Here is a 20,662-nt window from a genome sequence, read left to right on the forward strand (position 1 = left end):
TGCTGCTTTTAATAGTCTTTGTGTTTAATCTTTGTTAGTTTGATTAGTATATGTCTTGGCGTGTTTCTCCTTGAGTTTATCCTGTATGGGACTCTTTGCATCTCTTGGACTTGATTGACTATTTCCTTTTCCATGTTGGGGAAGTTTTCAACTATAATCTCTTCAAAAATTTTCTCATACCCTTTCTTTTTCTCTTCTTCTTCTGGGACCCCTATAATTTGAATGTTGGTGCATTTAATATTGTCCCAGAGATCTCTGAGACTATTCCCAGTTCTTTTCATTCTTTTTACTTTATTCTGCTCTTCAGCAGTTATTTTCACCATTTTATCTTCCAGCTCACTCATACATTCTTTTATTTCAGATATACTCTTGATTCCTTCTAGAATATTTTTAATTTCAATAATTGTGTTGTTTGTTTATTCTTTAATTCTTCTAGGTCTTTGTTAATTGATACTTGCATTTTCTCCATTTTCAAGATTTTGGATCATTTTTACTATCATTGTTTTGAATTCTTTTTCAGGTAGTTTGCTTATTTCCTCTTCATTTATTTGGACTTGTGTGTTTCTAGTTTGTTCCTTCATTTGTGCAATATTTCTCTGCCTTTTCATTATTTTTTTTAACTTATTGTGTTTGAGGTCGCCTTTTTCCAGACTTAAAGGTTGAATTCTTTCTTTCTTTTGGTTTCTGCCCTTGTAAGTTTGGTGCAGTGGTTTATATAAGCTTCATGTAGGATGTAACTTGTGCTTATGTTCTGGTGGAAGGAGGTGACTTTTTTTTTTCCTCTGATGGGCAGGGCTGAGTGAGGTGGTACTCCTGTCTGCTGATGACTGGGTTTGTGTTTTTGTCTTGTTGGTTGTTTGGATGAGGTGTCCTGCACAGGGTGCTACTGATAGTTGGGTGATGCCGGATCTTGTATACAAGTGGTTGCCTTTGTAGGCGTTCTCACTATTTAATATTACCTAGGGTGAGGAGTTCTCTGGTAGTCTAGGGTGTTGGAGTCAGCGCTCCCACTCCAAAGGCTCAGGGCTTGATCTCTGGCCAGGAAAAGAGATTCCACAAGTGGTCTGTTATGGCATTAGATGGGATTAAAATAAATACCCCAAAACGAAAAGCCAAAGACAACCCCAGACAAATGGCAATTACAAAATCAGGCAAATAATAATTAAAATAATGGACTCTACACACATACATATACATCCATAAGCAAAATCAAAGCAGTCCAACAAAAATGAAGTACAATAGATTGACCCGGTGAACAAAGGAAACCAAAAATGTTACCCACCAGTTAAGAACAAAACTAACTAAAGCACAAACTGGAAAACAAAACTAAAGCAAGGTTCCAACTGGGGAATAAAGCAATGAAAGCAAAACTAACAAATATGGTGAGAAAAAGAAAGGAAAGAAAGAATAGAAATACAAAGTTAAACAGAAGTAGATAAAGAATATTTATATATATTAAAGATTAACAGCAAGGGGTAAAGAACAGTAGGAAAAGCAAACAAAGGAATAAATGTAGAAAAAATAATAAGTTTTAAAAATTTAAATAAAAAAAGAGAGAAAAGGAAAACTCTACAGAACTGCAAAAGGCCAACATAGAGACAGAAGTCTATAACAGAAATAAAAGTGTGATTGAAAAAAAAAAATCTCAAAAGCTTAAATAGATTTCACAGTGCTAATAAAACCAACAACTACAAGAGGAGGGAAAAAAACAAAAACAAAAATAAATCCAAAGAAACTAAAGAACAAGTCAAAATATAAGAATAATAAATGTTTTTCTTGAGCCTCTGCTGTCAGCGTCCTTTCCCTCACTGGGAGTCACAGTCCACCTCACTTCGCTAGGATGCCCTCCAACACTGTGCTGGTCTCTGGAACTGCTGTGAGGGCAGCTTAGACTATAATCTGGTCCTACTCCTGTGTGTTCTTGCCTCCAATGTCCACAGCTGTTAGAACTAGCGCATTTTCTTTTGTGGGAGCGCTCAATGTCTTTTTATATATTCCATAGACAACAGGGTCTGACTAGTTGATCATGTGGATTTAATCTGCAGCTTGTACAGCTCCTGGTGAGGTTTTGGGTCCTCTTCCTTAGCCACACTGCCCCTGGATTTCCATTGTGGTTTTATCTCCACCTCTGCATGTGGGTAGTCCACTGGGGTTTGCTCCTGATGCTGCCTTGAAGAACTTAGGTCTGCTCCAGTGAGTGCCAGGTATTGAGGTGGTAGAGCTGCTTGGGTTGGGGGACCCTGGTGGCACCAAGTGTGCAGGGATGTGGACTGCCTCAGCCACAGGAGTTAAAGGAGCATATGAGGGACTTAAAGGGGCATCCTGGGTGGAGTCCTACTCTACTGTTCCCTGCATCAGGCAGTTGATGGGCCAGCCTTTGTTGTTCAGCTGCCGGTGCTGATGTGTGGGGAGAGAGAGGCTACGGTGATGGCTCCACCCCCCATGCATGACTCAGCAGTATCCCTGCTTCCATGGCGGCCTGGCTTTCCTCTATAGGCACTTCCTCCTCACGTCCTCTCAGTCTGTCTCCAAGCAGTCAATAGCAGCCTTCACCCTGGGATTGTTCCACAATCTTTATGATCCAGCTCCCACCTGCTGCACCTTCTAGGGGACCTGCGTCCCTGTCCAGGGTACGTATGTCTGTAGCAAGGATTGTCTGATTCTCGTTTCATTTAGGTTGTCACACATCAGCTGCTTTATGTTTCTTAGCCTCAAATGTTTCTCCTCTGACCCAGACAATTGCCCCGATGTGGGGATCAGACCCCTGCTTCAGTTCCCCCACCCGCTGAGGGTAGGTCCAGTCCTACTAACACTCCCTGCTTTCCCCCCTAGTTCCTTCATCCTATTTTTCTATATATTCTTTTCCAGTGGTCAGGTACTCCTGCCTGTTCTCAGTAGGTGTACTGCAAGCCCTTCTGTGTCTGAAGGTGTATTCTTGATGTATCCATGGAGAGAGATGTACTCCATGTCCACCTACTCCTCTGCCATCTTGTTCTCTCTCGAAAACTTTTCTGCTTTTTAATACACTCTCTAGGTTGGTCACAGCTTTTCTTCCAAGGAGCAAGCGTTTTTTAATTTCATGGTTGCACTTACCATCCACAGTGATTTTGGAGCCCAAGAAAAACTCTCATTGGTTCTACATTTCCCCCTTCTATTTGTCATGAAATGAGGGAACTGGATGCCATGATGTTAATTTTTTGAATGTTGAGTTTCAAGTCAGCTTTTTGACTCTCCCCTTTCACCCTCAAGAGGTTCTTTACTTCCTCTTCACTTTCTGCCTTTAGAATGGTGGTGGTGGTTGTTCAGTCACTAAGTTGTGTCCAACTCTTTGTGACCCCATGGACTGCAGCCAGGTTTCCCTGTTCTTCATCACCTCCCGGAGTTTGCTCAGATCCATGTCCATTGAGTCTGTGACACTATCTATCTCATCTTCTGCTGCCCTCTTTTCCTTTTGCCTTCAATCTTTCCCAGCATCAGGGTCTTTTCCAATGAGTTGGCTCTTCACATTAGGTGGCCAAAGTATTGGAGCTTCAGCATCAGTCCTTCCAATGAATATTCAGGGTTGATTTCCTTTAGGATTAGAATGGTATCATCTGTATATCTGAGGTTGTTGGTATTTCTCCCAGCAATCTTGATCCAGCTTACAATTTATCCAGCCCAGCATTTTACATGATATACTCTGTATATAAGTTAAATAAGCAGGGTGACAATATATAGCTTTGACATACTCTTTTCCCAATTTTGAACTACTCTGTTGTTCCATATCTGGTTCTAACTGTTGCTTCTTGACCCATATGCAGGATTCTCAGGAGACAGGTTAGGTGGTCTGGTATTCCTATCTCTTTAAGAATTTTCCACAGTTTGTTGTGATCTACAGTCAAAAGACTTCAGTGTAGTCAATGAAGCAGATGTTTTTCTAGAATTCCTTGCTTTCTCTATCATCTAACAGATGTTGGCAATTTGATCTCTGGTTCCTCTGCCTTTTCTAAATTTAGTTTGTACATCTGGAAGTTCTCAGTGCACGTACTGCTGAAGCCTAGCTTGAAATATTTTGAGCATAACCTTAACCAGCATGTGAAATGAGTGCAACTGTGCAGTAGTTTGAACATTCTTTGGCACTGCCCTTCTTTGGGACTGGAATGAAAACTGACCTTTTAGAATAGGCCAATCCAAATCACCAAATGCTGGTAAGAATGTCGAACAGGAGCCCTCACTCGTTGTTAATGGGAATGCAAAAATGGTGCAGCAAGTTTGGAAGACAGTTTGGCCATTTCTTACAAAACTAAACATACTCTTACCATATGATCCAACAATTGCACTGTTTGATATTTGCCCAAAAGAGCTTAAAACTTATGTTTATACAGAAATCTGCACACAGGTATTTATAGCAAATGTATTCCTAATTGCCAAAACTTGCAAGCAACTAAGTTATTCTTCAATAGGTGAATGGATAAGCTGTGGTATATCCAGATAACAGAATATTATTGATCACTAGAAAAAAGTGAGATCTCAAGTCATGAAAAGATATAGAGAAATGTTAAATGCATATTGCTAAGTAAAAGAAACCAATCTGAAAGGCTACATACTGTATGTATGTATTATATGATATTCTGAAAAAGGCAAAACTATGAAACAGTACAAGAAGAGTGGCTGCATTAATGAAATCTATAAGATAAACATAAAAGACCTAAGCAGGTACTTAATATGACATAATTAATGTCCCTTAAATACAGGATGAAAACATGAAAACATATTCAAATACTCAAATTCATTTAAAGTCAGGAAAATGCAGATTGAAACCATGAGCCCTCAATTCATACCCATAAGACTGCTAAATTAAAAAGCAGCAGAAAGGAGTACATCAAGGCTGTATATTGTCACCCTGCTTATTTAACTTCTATGCAGAGTACATCATGAGAAATGTGGGGCTGGAGGAAGCACAAGCTGGAATCAAGATTGCTGGGAGAAATATCAATAACCTCAGATATGCAAATGACACCACCCTTATGGCAGAAAGTGAAGAAGAACTAAAGAGCCTCTTGATGAAAGTGAAAGAGGAGAAAGAAAAAGTTGGCTTAAAGCTCAACATTCAGAAAACTAAGATCATGGCATCTGGTCCCATCACTTCTTGGCAAACAGATGGGGAAACAGTGGCTGACTTTATTTTTCTGGGCTCCAAAATCACTGCAGATAATGACTGCAGCCATGAAATTAAAAGACACTTACTCCTTGGAAGGAAAGTTATGACCAACCTAGATGGCCTATTAAAAAGCAGAGACATTACGTTGTCAACAAAGGTCCGTCTAGTCAAAGCTATGGTTTTTCCAGTGGTCATGTATGGATATGACAGTTGGACTATAAAGAAAGCTGAGTGCCAAAGAATTGATGGTTTTGAACTGTGGTGTTGGAGAAGACTCTTGAAAGTCTCTTTGACTGCAAGGAGATCCAACCAGTCCATCGAAAAGGAGATCAGTCCTGGGTGTTCATTGGAAGGACTGATGTTGAAGCTGAAACTCTAACACTTTGGCCACCTGATGTGAAGAATTGACTCATTGGAAAAGACCCTGATGCTGGGAAAGATTGAGGGCAGGAGGAGAAGGGGACAACAGAGGATGAGATGATTGGATGGCATCACCGACTCAATGGACATGGGTTTGGGTGGACTCCGGGAGTTGGTGATGGACAGGGAGGCCTGGTGTGCTGCAGTTCATGGGGTCACAAAGAGTCAGACATGACTGAGTAACTGAACTGAACTGAGTAATAATATAAACAATGGGAACTTTTACATGTTGTCGGTGGAGAGTATATTGGTACACTTTAGAAAACTATCTGGCATTATTTAGAGAAGGTGATGGGCTTCCCTGGTGGCTCAGTGGTAAAGACTCTACCTGCAACACAGGAGAGGTGGGTTCAATCCCTGGGTTGGGAAGATCCCCTGAAGGAGGGCATCTTCCCTCCATCAACCCACTCCAGTATTCTTATCTGGAGAATCCCATGGACAGAGGAACCTGGCGGGCTACGGTCCATGGGGACTCAAAGAGTCAGACACGATTGAAGCGACAAAGCATACACACATGCAAAGGTGGTAATGGTGTATATTCACAGAAGGTGACGGTGTATATTCTGTATGACTCAGCAATCCCAATGTAGTGTATAATCCAAAGAAACTCAGAGTCATACTCTTAACAGTTATCAGTTAAAAAAAAATTCTGGAAACAATTCAAATGTTCATCAATAATAGATGCCAATGTAGGTAAATACACTGCGGCATATACACACCATGTGTATGGTACAAATGATGCTGTGATCACTCTCACCTAGAGACTCCAGAAAGTCTCTAGGTGAATGGTGAGGAAAAAAGAAAAAAAGGTAAATGGTGGGGGAAAAAAAACCAAAACGATGCACCTAGAGCCAGACATCCTGGAATGTGAAGTCAAGTGGGCTTTAGGAAGCGTCACTATGAACAAAGCTAGTGGAGGTGATGGAATTCCAGATGAAGTCTTTCATATTCTAAAAGATGATGCTGTTAAAGTGCTGCACTCAATATGCCAGAAAATTTGGAAAACTCAGCAGTGGCCACAGGACTAGACAAGTTCAGTTTTCATTCCAATCCCAAAGAAGGGCAATGCCAAAGAATGTTTAAACTACCACATGCTAGCAAGGTAACACTCAAAACCCTTCAGCTAGGCTTCAACAGTACATGCACTAAGAACTTTCAGATGTAAAAGCTGTATTTAGACAAGGCAGAGGAACCAGAGATCAAACTGCCATCATCTGTTGGATCACAGAAAAAGTAAGAGAATTCCAGAAAAAAACACTGACTTTTGCTTCATTGACTACACTAAAGCCTTTGACTGTGAGGATCACAATAAACCGTGGAAAATTCTTAAGATGGAAATACCAGCCCACCTTACCTGCCTCCTAAGAAACCTGTATGCAGCTCAAGAAGTAACATTTAAAACCAGACATGGAACAGTGGACTGGTTCAAAATTGGGAAAGGAACACATCAAGGTTGTATACTGTCACCCTGCTTATTTAACTTATATACAGGGTACATCACATGAAATGCTGGGCTGGATGAAGCACAAGTTGGAATCAAGACTGCCTAGAGAAACATCAATAACGTCAGATATGCCGATGACACCACTCTAATGACAGAAAACAAAAAGGAACTAAAGAGTCTCTTCATTGAGTGAAAGAGGAGAGTGAAAAAGTTGGTTTAAAACTCAACATTCAAAAAATGAAGATCATTACATGTGGTCCCATGGCAAATAGATGGGCAAATAGATGGGGAAACAATGTAAACAGTGCAGACTTTATTTTCTTCGGCTCCAGAATCACTGTGGACAGTGACTGCAGCCACAAAATTAAAAGATTCTTGCTCCTTGGAAGACAAACTATGACAAACCTAGACAGCATATTAAAAAGTAGAGATATTACTTTGCAGATTAAGGTCCATATAGTCAAAGCTATGGTTTTTCCAGAAGTCATGTATGGATGTGAGAGTTGGGCCATCAAGAAGCTTAGCGCCAAAGAATGGATGCTTTCGAACTGTGGTGCTGGTGAAGATTCTTGAGAGTCCCTTGGACAGCAATGAGATCCTAGGAAATCAACCCTGAATATTCATTGGAAGGACTGATGCTGAAGCTGAAACTCCACTACTTTGGCCATCTTATGTGAAGAGCCAACTCATTGAAAAAGACCCTGATGTTGGGAAAGATAGACGGCAGGAGGAGAAGGGGACAACAGAGGACAAGATGGTTGAATGGCATCATCAACTGAATGGACATGAGTTTGAGCAAGCTCCAGGAGATGATGAAGGACAGGGAAGCCTAGTGTGCTGCAGTCTGTGGCATAGCAAAGAGTCAGACACGACTGAGCGACTGAACAACAGTTACAGGTAACTACATGAATGAATGTTTGGAACCTAACACTGAAAGAAACAAAGCTAGCTACAGAAGAAAATGAACTGTCTGATTCAATTGCTATAAAGTTTAAAAACATGCAAAACTAAAATTGTTTAGAGCACTGCTGTCCAACAGAACTTTGCAATGATGCAAATATTCTATAACTTGGCTATTCAGTATGGTAACCACTAGCCACAAGACTAACATGATTGAGAAACTGAATTTTAATTTAAATTTAACCTTAAATGGTCACCTGTTGTTAGTTGCTACCACACTGTACAGTCAGGTTTATAAAGAGAATCAATGGAATAGTAAGTATAAAATTTAGAATATTGGTTTTTTTCTAAGGGAAAGAGAAAGGGACAGAATCAGGGATGGGTACACAGGGGATTTCCAAAGTAACAATAATGTTCTTTTTCTTAAATAGGTGGCCTTATATTATTTTAATTCTTTAAACTGTACCATAAATATTCTTTCAAAAGGATTAAATATTTCATAACAAGCAAAAATAGTGAATGAGATGGTGGGTACACAGAAATTTATTTTGTTATTATTTATAGTCTATATAATAAAATATTTTTATTAAAAAGATTTCTAGCACTAACTCAAGTGGACAAGGGAAAACTAGGAAGAATAAAATCTCCCCTAACTCAAGACCCAGTCAACCCTACCATCCTACATCCCTGCATCCAACCCCAGGCCCAGCATTAATGCCCTCGTCTTCTTTCAAAGACAGGAGAAACAAGATGCATTATCTGCTATGCAACAAATGATTCCAAAGCTTAGCAGCTTAAAACAATAAATATTTGTTATCTCACAGTTTCTGTGGGTCATGAGTTTCGTTTCCAGAGTGGCTGAGGGGATGCCTCTGGCTTAAGGCTTCTCATAAGGTTGCCAGGGTCTTAGCCAGAACTGTAGTTTTATCTGAAGGTTTGACCTGGGAAAGTTCTGCTTCCTAGCTCACTCACGTGGTTTGCTTCTTCGTGGGCTGTTAGACTGACTACTGCTGGAGCATGCTCCATGGGGCCACAGGGCAGCTCACAGCATGGCAGCCAACTTCCCACAGAGCAAGAGAACTAGAGAAAAAGACAAGCCACAATCTTACTATAATCTAATCTTGGAAGTCATAGCCCATTCCCTCTGTCACTATTTGCTACAAGCGTGTCACAATCCAGTCAACTCTAAGGGGGAGGTGACTTACCAAGGGTGTGGACAGAGACTATTTTGTCTGCTGACTGAAGTGATCCCACAAAGAAAGGAAGTAACAATGCAGGAGAGAAGAACAAAGACCTAGAGAAGGCAAAGGCATTCAGGGCGTAAACCTTTGCACGTATTGACTGGTCCACTGTATTTTTCATTGCCCATTCATGACTTGGCTGCATGCACCTATTTTTGACCAGGATATTGAAAAGAAATTTGTCAAATCTCTATTATTTGCCACAGCAAGACCCATCATCTTGCCCTGCTTACAATGCATACCCAATCTGATCATATCTCTCCCCAACAGAAACATACCCCAACTGTGTTTTCCCACTTTCAGGTATCACCTTCCACCAAACTATCTGGGGAACAGGAAATTTGCTTCCTTTTCTGCCCCTGGGTCAGGTCAGTTCGTGCTGCAATGTGTTCTGTCAATACCACCTGGCCTCCTTCCCAGTGAATTGCAGTTCAGCCTTAAACTTCTGTTCTTTCCACTTCTTAATACCTGTAAGCCTCAACTAATAGCCTCCTTAGATTTAATGCTGCCAACCATGACAACTTCAGAGGATGACATGAGCTAGCCACTGTCCTTTTGCTGACCCTTACTTCCAATTCCCACCATGTGACCAGCCTCCCAGACTACCACAACCCACACTGTGCCCTTGTTACTGAAGTAGTTGGGTTAACAGAGACAAACTTTAGCACAGTTCAATATAGCAATGATAAAACAATTTAAAACCAAATGTTACACATCATTGTTCATAAAAACCCTGGGTCAACCTACCACAGTGAAACTCTCACAGACATCTTTTTGGCTCAAGCCTGGCCTGCCATGTAGCTGGGCAGGTCGCTTCTTTATTCTCTCTCCCCCAGCCTCTTCTGCACACTGAAAAATTTCTCTTCATTATGTTGAGCATACTTACACCCTTAAGTACAAAGCAGGGTCCAAGGCTACTACTGCATATCCAAAACCAAAGTTTAATTGTTCTGCTAAAGGGAAGAAGGGCCATACATGATCCTGAACTCCAAACAGAATCAAATCAAATGCAAAACCAGGAAGAAGACTTCAACTTTGGTTTTTCTCTCATATACCCTGATTAAAAATTTTAAGACATGGTTTCCCTCGTTAGACTCTGTAAAACAACAGAAAACAGTAAAAAACAAACAAACCAAAAAATAAATAAATAAAGTTATAAACACACACTGTATTATCATTGTTGTTCACTCTTTGAGACCCCATGGACCACAGCACTCCAGTCTTCCCTGTCCTTCATCATCTCCCAGAGCTTGCTCAAACTCATGTCCATTGAATTGATGCTGCCATTCAACCAGCTCATCCTCTGTGCCCCCCTTCTCATCTGCCCTCAATCTTTTCCAGCATCAGGGTCTTTTCTGATGAGTTGGTTCTTCGCATCAGGTGGCCAAGTGGCCAAAGTATTGGAGCTTCAGCTTCAGCATCAGTCCTTCCAGTGAATATTCAGGACTGATTTCCTTTAGGATTGACTGGTTTCATCTCCTTGCTGTCCAAGGGACTCTGAAGGGTCTTCTCCAGCACCACAGTTCGAAAGCATCAATTCTTCAGCACTCAGCCTTCTTTATGGTCCAACTCCCACATCTGTACATGACTACCATAGCTTTGACTATAGCTTTGACTATATGGACCTTTGTCAGCAAAATCATGTCTCTGCTTTTTAATATGCTGTCTAGGTATTATCATTACTGTGGTTAATTTTATGTGTCGATTTGATAGGGCTAAAGGACACCAAAGTCACTGGAAAAATATTATTTCTGGGTGTGTCTATAAGGGTGTTTCTGAAAGATGAACATCTGAACTGGTAGACTGAGTAAAAATCTGCCCTCACTAATGTGGATAGCTGTCATCCAATACAATTCATTAAGGGCCCAAACAGAACAAAAAGGTGCAGGAAGGGCAATGTCTACCTCTTTATTCTTGAGTAGGGACATCCATCTCTCCTGCCCTCCCACTTAAGAGCTCCTAGTTATGGTTCTCAGGCCTTTGGCTTGGGACTGAATTAAAATACTGGTTTTCCTAGTTCTCCAGCTTGCAGATGGCATATCAGGGGACTTCTCAGCCTCCATGATTGTATGAACCAATTCCCATAAAAAAAATCTCTTCTTATATATCTCTATATATCTATCGGGCTTCCTTGGTGACTCAGTGGTAAAGAATCAAATGTGGGTTCCATCCCTGGGTGGAGAAGATCCCCTGGAGAAGGAAATAGCAGCCCACTCCAGTATTCTTCCCTGGGAAATCCCACGGACAGAGGAGCCTGGCAGGCTACAGTCCATGGAGTCACAAAAGGGTCAGACGTCACTTAGTGAGTAAAACAATACATCTGTATATCTATATCTGTATATCCTATCAGTTCTGTTTCTCTGGAAAAACACATAGATATACATATCTATGCCTCAGTCTGTCTTTACTACATCTCCTTTCTCTTCTTGATCTTCCCCTTCTAAGTCCAGCTCACATCCTCCTCTTACAGGCAGTCTTCCCAGACTGCCACAACTGACACCAATCCCCTGTGTCTGAACTCATACTAGGCTTGGGTATCAGGACTGCCTTCTTTATTAACCCCAAGTGAATGATCCCTGATTTTTTCCACTAGCCAAGGTATAATGTTCTCTGGGTTCGAGGGCCAGGTCTTAACATACCCCCCTTAATATGATACTTATTTTGGAGTATGGTACAAAATGTGAGGTTAATATCTACTTGTTCAATGGATCGATTAACTAAGGCCATTTATCTGTGCTCCCTTTCCACAGTGTTGCAACCACAGTGTTTGTAATGTCAGTGTTCTAATGGGGCAAGGAATATTATCTCTCAGGCTGGGGCCTGAAGAGTGTGTGTGTGTTTGGGGTGAGGTGCAATGATCTCCAGTCAGGCTTTGTCCTCACCTTTGTAGGTCCTTAAATTTGATCAGTTTTCATTCCAATCCCAAAGAAAGGCAATGCAAAAGAATGCTCAAATTACCGCACAATTGCACTCATCTCCCATGCTAGTAAAGTAATGCTCAAAATTCTCCAAGCCAGGCTTCAGCAATACATGAACCATGAACTTCCAGATGTTCAAGCTGGTTTTAGAAAAGGCAGAGGAACCAGAGATCAAATTGCCAACATCCACTGGATCATCAAAAAAACAAGAGAGTTCCAGAAAAACATCTATTTCTGCTTTATTGACTATGCCAAAGCCTTTGACTGTGTGGATCACAATAAATTGTGGACAATTCTGAAAGAGATGGGAATACCAGACCACCTGACCTGTCTCTTGAGAAACCTGTATGCAGGTCAGGAAGCAACAGTTAGAACTGGACGTGGAACAACAGACTGGTTCCAAATAGGAAAAGGAGCCCATCAAGGCTGCATATTGTCACCCTGTTTATTTAACTTCTATGCAGAGTACATCATGAGAAACACTGGGCTGGAGGAAGCACAAGCTGGAATCAAGATTGCCAGGAGAAATATCAATAACCTCAGATATGCAGATAACTCCACCCTTATGGCAGAAAGTGAAGAAGAACTAAAGAGCTTCTTGATGAAAGTCAAAGAGTAGAGTGAAAAAGTTGGCTTAAAGCTCAACATTCAGAAAACTAAGATCATGGCATCTGGTCCCATCACTTCTTGACAAATAGATGGGGAAACAGTGGCTGACTTTATTTTGACTCCAAAATCACTGAAGATGGTGACTGCAGCCAAGAAATTAAAAGACACTTACTCCTTGGAAGGAAAGTTATGACCAACCTAGACAGCATATTCAAAAGCAGAGACATTACTTTGCCAACAAAGGTCCGAATAGTCAAGGCTATGGTTTTTCCAGTAGTCATGTATGGTTGTGAGCATCGGACTATAAAGAAAGCTGAGCGCAGAAGAATTGATGCTTTTGAACTGTGGTGTTGGAGAAGACTCTTGAAAGTCCGTTGGACTGCAAGGAGATCCAACCAGTCCATCCTAAGGAAGATCAGTCCTGGGTGTTCACTGGAAGGACTGATGTTGAAGCTGAAACTCCAATATTTCGGCCACCTGATGCAAAGAGCTGACTCATTTGAAAAGACCCTGATGTAGGGACAGATTGAAGGCCGGAGGAGAAGGGGATAATAGAGGATGAGATGGTTAGATGGCATCACCGACTCAATGGACGGCAGTCTGGGTAAACTCTGGGAGTTGGTGATGGACTGAGAGGCCTGGTGTGCTGTGGTTCATGGGGTTGCGAAGAATTGCACACGACTGATCATCTTAGGCTGAACTGAACTGAACTGAAATTTGATTCTATCAGCTCAGCCTAAGATGATCAGTTGAAGGTAAACTACTACAAAAATATAGTAAGATCAATGTGTACAAATGAAACTGGCCTCAGATCCCAACCTCCGAACTTGTCTGCCGTCTGCTTTACATCTCCCTTCTCCAGCTTACCCTCTTCAGTTTAGACGCTCTTCCTTCTGGAAGCCTTCCTGGCCCTGGAAATCTGAGCTAGCAGCGCCCTCCAGTGGTTCCAGCAGCTCCCTTCTTACCACAACAGTCGCACAGTACCCTCTAAGCATGTAGATCTGGCGCAGGAAGGTCTCATCAGTTAGCGAATCCGCAGACCCTGGCTGAGGGCGAGATACTCCGTCTGTCCGGTAAGTAGAATAACGGGGAGGCCTGATTCATCCAGGTTATCTCGGCAGCCTCACAGGCCTCACGTATGGCTTCTAGCCTACTTCACGTGCACAGCCCTTCCCCGCCGCCCCGCGCTTCGCCACTGCCTTCCACTCCCCTCTCTCCCACCTCGCAAACCACATTATCTAGGCCGCAGGCCCACGAGCTCGCGGCGAGGCGGGAGCCGGCAAGAAATGCCTGCCGCCATCTTGCCCACCAGGAGTTCAGACATGGCGCTGGGGCTCCCGAGCGCAGCGCTGTTGTTTCTGGCGAGCGCTCTCATATGCTCAGAGCACTACTCGCTCTTCTCTGAAAGGAGTAGGCGCGGCTCCTCGTGGGAACAGGCTGGCGGTCTGGGGTGGCCTGAGGCCGTGAGTAGGAAGCCCAGAGGGCAGAAGGCGCGCAAGGCCCACGAACAGGAAGAGTTGGACGCAAAGGGCAGTATCTGTTCTCTTCTTTAGTCAGTCGCCCTTTCTTTCTTTTGTCCCACTTAAGTAGTATTTGAATTTGAGGCCCTCCTTTTCTGTTTTTACCAACTGCCTTTACCTAAAAATGTACAGACCCTAGCTGCTGCTGCTGCTAAGTCGCTTCAGTCGTGTCCGACTCTGTGCGACCCCATAGACGGCAGCCCACCCCGCCGTCCCTGGGATTCTCCAGGCAAGAACACTGGAGTGGGTTGCCATTTCCTCCTCCAATGCATGAAAGTGAAAAGTGAAAGTGAAGTCGCTCAGTCGTGTCCGACTCTTAGTGACCCCATGGACTGCAGCCCACCAGGCTCCTCCATCCATGGGATTTTCCAGGCAAGAGTACCGGAGTGGGGTGCCATTGCCTTCTCCCATACAGACCCTTGCAGTTCTGTTTAAATGAGGACTGTAACAGTAGTCCTTATGGTAGGAATGCCATGCACGTGTGCGTCTGTATATGCACCTTAAAATATTCTGGGGTGTGTCATTCCCACTTTACAGATTAATAGTTCATTGAAATTCAAAGCTGAAAGGGCTGTTAGGTGACTTTTTCATGCTGTTCAGAAAAATTAACCCCACAAGTTAAACGGCAAGTATTAGAAACTGTAGCTCTTGGTTCACCAGTCCCAGGAGCTCTCAGTTGCCATTTCAGATAGGGAAAAATGTGTTACCTGACCAGAGAAACTTATCTCACTATTACACTTTTCAGAAGTAAAGTTTTAAAATTCATGAATTGAGCTTATTTGATGTCTATTTGTAAGCAATCTGACATCATGTTTGTTTTAACTCGCTAAGATTTTTTTGTCAAAATATGGGCATAGCTTAGGTATCCAGCTTGCTCTATCAGTTTTTTTTAATAGGAATTGAAAGAGTATATAAATGTATTAAGATTAGAAACAAATACATATAATAATATGTTCAGTTCAAATAATATATCATTTTTATTTTTAGATTGTGGAATAGCACCACTTATGCGTATGTTCAAGGGGTCTCGGATTGTAGGGGGCACAGAGGCTCAAACTGGCGCATGGCCATGGCTAGTTAGCCTACAGATTCATTCTGGCAGATTTGGTGCTCATGTATGTGCGGGAAGCTTAGTGAAAAATAGATGGGTCCTCACGGCTGCCCACTGCACTAAGGACGCTAGGTATGTATTCAGAACATTCCTACTTTATTTTTTTAGGGGATATTTTGAAGCTCGTCTCACCTATTAAGTCCTGACATTGCACCTTTACTGGTCTGTTCCTTTGATACAGTGGGGAGACTAACACATTTGGAGAGGGGCAACCTGTATCCTAGTCCTCCTCTGACACTTTGTGGTGCAGTGGTTTTAAGGTTCCAGAACCTACTAGATGTACTAACTTGATCAAATAATATAGCTGTGTTATACTGTCACAGAGGGTGACTTCCCTGTTGGCTCAGATGGTAAAGCGTCTGCCTACAATGTGGGAGACCCAGGTTCTATCCCTGGGTGGGGTCGTGAAGAGTCGGACAAGTCTAAGCGACTTCACTTTCACTTTTCACTTTCATGCATTGGAGACGGAAATGGCATCCCACTCCAGTACTCTTGCCTGGAAAATCCCATGGACAGAGGAGCCTGGTAGGCTACAGTCCGTGGGGTCACAAAGAGTCGGACACGACTGAGCGACTTCACATTTCACATACTGTCACAGAATCTTAGAGTTCACAGAGGTATTTTAAGGGTTTAGTTCAATTCTCTGTCCTATATTTGAATCCTTCTTACAGTACTGAAATAAAGGGTTCTCTAGTCTGAAATAATTATTGCTTTAATGCATTGAGCCGGGCATTTTTTATACACAATTTCCACTACTCCCCACAACCACTCTTTGCTAGAGGGAGACCCTGACTGGAAAGCAACAAAATCAGGGATCAAATCCAGGTGTGTCAGAATGAAAATCCACACACGTAACCATAACTATACCATTTGGCTTTCTACTTAAAAAATACCTTTTGTGATGATGAACCTTGGAAAGAACCTCATTTAAATTTTGTACAGCTTTAATTCTTAGAAAGCCTTTCCTTATGCTGAATAAGTGTCTTGACTTTTATTCTGCCTGTTGAAGCCATATGTATTAAATTTCATTCCTCTTCCAAGCATTTGAAGATAGTATTAATTTTCCACCTAACAGTTCTCAAACCTAAATCTTATTGATACTTTTACCTTTTTACTCAACAAAAACTTACTCAATATGTTATATACTAGGAATTGGGCAAGATGCTGAGGAAGTCAACATTACTGAGGTACAGTCTATTTTTTAGGAGTTCCTCCTGTTTCAGAAAACTCTGCTACTTCTATTCCTGTTCCCCTTCATTTTCTAAATCTTGCACCATCAGCTGTCCCTTATTCCTTCTTAAAACAACTATTTATCAAAGACCTGCTCTGCGATTAGGTACTGTTTAAGGATGTTACATATAATTCTGTTTTTAAATAAAATACCCTCCCAGTAGCCCTGTGGGAGAAGGCAATGGCAACCCACTCCAGTACTCTTGCCTGGCAAATCCCATGGATGGAGGAGCCTGGTGGGCTGCAGTCCATGGGGTCGCTAAGAGTCAGACACGACTGAGTGACTTCACTTTCACTTTCCACTTTCATGCATTGGAGAAGGAAATGGCAACCCACTCCAGTGTTCTTGCCTGGAGAATCCCATGGACGGAGAAGCCTGGTAAGCTGCAGTCCATGGGGCCGCACAGAGTCGGACACGACAAGCGATTTGGCAGCAGCAGCAGTAGCCCTCTGAAATTGCTGTTACCTCCATTTCACACTTGAGGAATCCAGAGATCAGAGAGATTCGGTAACTTGCCCAAGATCACACTGCTGTAAAGTGGCAACCTATTGATTTAAACCTATTCTCAAATCTATGCTGTTTCATTATATCTCACTGTTTCTTTAGTATTTTTCAATATTTTCCTCGTCTCTTCCCTACAGCTTTCAAACATGTGTAGCTCAACTCATCATTATTTAACAAACAAATGAACCCTACCTGTTTCTGTTCTTCCTTTCTGTTGGGGTTTTTTTCTCCGGGACTTGGAAATGACGAACCTGAAAGAATGACATTTGGACAGTCTCTTGTAAGGACTGACAAGTTTATTTTTGTAGTCAAGTTTTTTTATAGAAGCAGGAACAAAGAGCTTAAAGTATGCGGCCAGCAGAGCGCATACGGAGTTAACACATAATCAGTAAAAACATTTTAAGGACAGCTCGCTCTAAATGACTCATGGGCTTATCTCACAACCCGCTCTCACAAGTAACATCCCTACTTATTATTAACTCTTGGCGCTGAGCATAACCAAAGGCAGGAGATGTTTTTTTGTCTGCAGTGTAAAGCGAGTATTTTTGGCCCTTTGTCATTTTTTCAAGGACTTTCTCCTTTTACGGCTATTTTGCACTATGCTTCTCAACACTTTCACTACTAGATTCCTTGAAAAAAAAGGCTCCTTTTGTTCCACCTGCATTGACTCATAAAATCTCAGTTGCAATCTGATTTCCCAGCGTGCAATAGAACACACTATTAAAGACCCACCTCCATGCCAAATCCAATGAGCTCCACTCAATCCATATCATATTTTATCTCTATAATATTTGGCAAAGTTGATTACTGTTCTCGTCTTTCTTACTGGCTGCGCCACGTGGCTTGTAGGATCTTAATTCCCTGACCAGGGATCCAACTCACACACTCTGCATTGGAACTGTGGGGTTTAACCACTGGACCACCAGGGAAGCCTTGTCATCTTTTAAATGACAGTATTTTCAAGAGTTCCACCTTCTATCCTCTTTCCTTATCATCTGAACTCTTTCTGAGAGATGTCTCATCTCGGAAATGAGATGAGACTCCTGTTTTAGGAGTCATCATGTGCTAGGAACTCCCAAGTCTCTCCAGCTGAGTCATATTTCCAGCTCCCTCCTATACATATATATTGGAGTCACATTCTCAAGAAGTCTAAACATGAAATTTTTAAATCTTTCTTCTAATTCTTTCCCTTCTCTATTTTCTTAGATAATACCTTCACCAACAGTTCCATTACCCAGAGAGTTAGTTGACTCTCTCTCTGCAGTATCTCTTAAATTTGTTTCTTTTTGTCTCCCAATACTACTTCCCACTGATTAGAAGTAGATTCAGAATATCAGTCTCCATATCCTTAGTTCCTTACTCCTTACACTGTTACTGTGGTAAATATCTGAATGGGTGTGAAGTGGTATCTCATTGTGGTTTTCATTCACATTTCCCTAATGATTAGTGATGGTGAGCATATTTCCATGTGCTTTCTGGCCATCGTATTTCTTCTTCCTTTTTTTAAAGTTTGATTTACTTTAGTTTTGGCTGCACCATGAAGCATGTTCTGTATGCAGGTCAGGAAGCAACAGTTAGAACTGGACATAGAACAACAGACTGGTTGCAAATAAGAAAAGGAGTACGTCAAGGCTGTATATTGTCACCATGCTTATTTAACTTATATGCAGAGTACATCATGAGAAATGCTGGGTTGGAGGAAGCACAAGCTGGAATCAAGACTGCTGGGAAAAATATCAATAACCTCAGATGTGCAGATGACACCACCCTTATGGCAGAAAGTGAAGAACTAAAGAGCCTCTTGATGAAAGTGAAAGAGGAGAATGAAAAAGTTGGCTTAAAGCTTAACATTCAGGAAACAAAGATCATGGCATCCGGTCCCATCACTTCATGGCAAAGAGATGCAGAAACAGTGGAAACAGTGACATTTTATTTTGGGGGGGTCCAAAATCAGTGCAGGTGGTGACTGCAGCCATGAAATTAAAAGACGCTTACTCCTTGTAAGGAAAGTTATGACCAATCTAGAGAGCACATTAAAAAGCAGAGACATTACTTTGCCAACAAAGGTCCATCTAGTCAAGGCTATGGTTTTTCCAATGGTCACGTATGGATGTGAGAGTTGGACTATAAAGAAAGCTGAGTGCCGAAGAATTGATGCTTTTGAACTGTGGTGTTGGAGAAGACTTGAGAGTCCCTTGGACTGCAAGGAGATCCAACTAGTCCATGCTAAAGGAAATAAGCCCTGAATATTCATTGGAAGGACTGATGTTGAAGCTGAAACTCCAATACTTTGGCCACCTGATGCGAAGAGCTGACTCACTGGAAAAGACCTTGATGCTGGGAAAGATTGAGGGCAGGAGAAGGGGACAACAGAGGATGAGATGGTTGGATGGCATCACCAACTCAATGGACGTGAGTGTGAGTAAACTCCGGGAGTTGGTGATGGACAGGGAGGCCTGGCATGCTGCAGTCCATGGGGTTGCAAAGAGTCAGACATGACTAAGTGACTGAACTGAACTGAACTGATGCAGCATGTGGGATCTTAGTTCTCGGACTAGCAATCAAACCTGGAAGCATGAACCACCAAAAAAGTCCTGTATTCTTCTTTGAAGAACCATTTATTCAAGTCCTTTCCCCATTTTTGAACTGGGCTGTTTGGATTTTTGTGGATATTGAGCTGTAGGAATGCTTTATATATTTTCAATATTAATCCCTTACTAGTCAAGGCTTTGGTTTTTCCAGTGGTCATGTATGGATGTGAGAGTTAGACTATGAAGAAAGCTGAATGCTGAAGAATTGATGCTTTTGAACTGTGGTGTTGGAGAAGACTCTTGAGAGTCCCTTGGACTGCAAGGAGATCCAACTAGTCCATCCTAAAGGAGATCAGTCCTGGGCGTTCTTTGGAAGGACTGATGCTGAAGCTGAAGCTGAAACTCCAATACTTTGGCCACCTCATGCGAAGAGTTGACTCATTGGAAAAGACCCTGATGCTGGGAGGGATTGAGGGCAGGAGGAGAAGGGGACGACAGAGGATGAGATGGCTGGATGGCATCACCGACTCGATGGACATGAGTTTGAGTGAAGGAGTTGGTGTTGGACTGGGAGGCCTGGCATGCTGAGATTCCTGGGGTCGCAAAGAGTCAGACACGACTGAGTGACTGAACTGACTGACGGAAATATATATGATTTGCAAACATTTTCTCAAATTCTGTGACTTGTCTTTTCACTCTCTTAATAGTGTCCTTTTATGCAAAAGTTTTAACTTTGACCAACTCCAATTTATTTTTTTCTTTTGTTTTTATATGTTTGATGTCACATCTGAGAATCATTGCCAAATCCAATATCATGAAGCTTTTCTTCTGTGTTTTCTTCTAAGAGTTATATAGCTTTATTCTTACACTTAGGTCTTTGATCTGTGTTGACTTAACTTTTGCATATGTTATAAAGTAAGGATCCAATTTCATTCTTTTGTATGTAGATATCCAATTTTCCCAGCACCATTGCTGAAAAGTCTTTCCTTTCTCCATTGAATAGTCTTGGCACTCTTGTCGAAAATCAACTGACCACATATGCAAGAGTGTATTTCTGGGCTCTCTAGTCTTTTCATTGCCATATATGTCTGCC

At 41.9% G+C, this 20,662-nt stretch overlaps 1 protein-coding gene across 1 annotated transcript in view; it reads left to right on the forward strand.

Annotated features, from left to right (window-relative positions):
- Positions 1-13,542: 13,542 nt before the first annotated feature.
- Positions 13,543-20,662, forward strand: part of TMPRSS12 (transmembrane serine protease 12) — a 33,265-nt gene continuing 26,145 nt past the window's right edge. Inside the window, exons 1-2 of the mRNA XM_044941987.1 lie at positions 13,543-14,205; positions 15,180-15,375. Of these exons, the coding sequence (XP_044797922.1) occupies positions 13,959-14,205; positions 15,180-15,375 (443 nt within the window). The 5' untranslated portion in view covers positions 13,543-13,958. The remainder of the gene's footprint in view (positions 14,206-15,179; positions 15,376-20,662) is intronic.

This window comes from Bubalus bubalis, chromosome 4 (assembly GCF_019923935.1).
Source record: "Bubalus bubalis isolate 160015118507 breed Murrah chromosome 4, NDDB_SH_1, whole genome shotgun sequence".
Taxonomy (NCBI): Eukaryota; Metazoa; Chordata; class Mammalia; order Artiodactyla; family Bovidae; genus Bubalus; species Bubalus bubalis.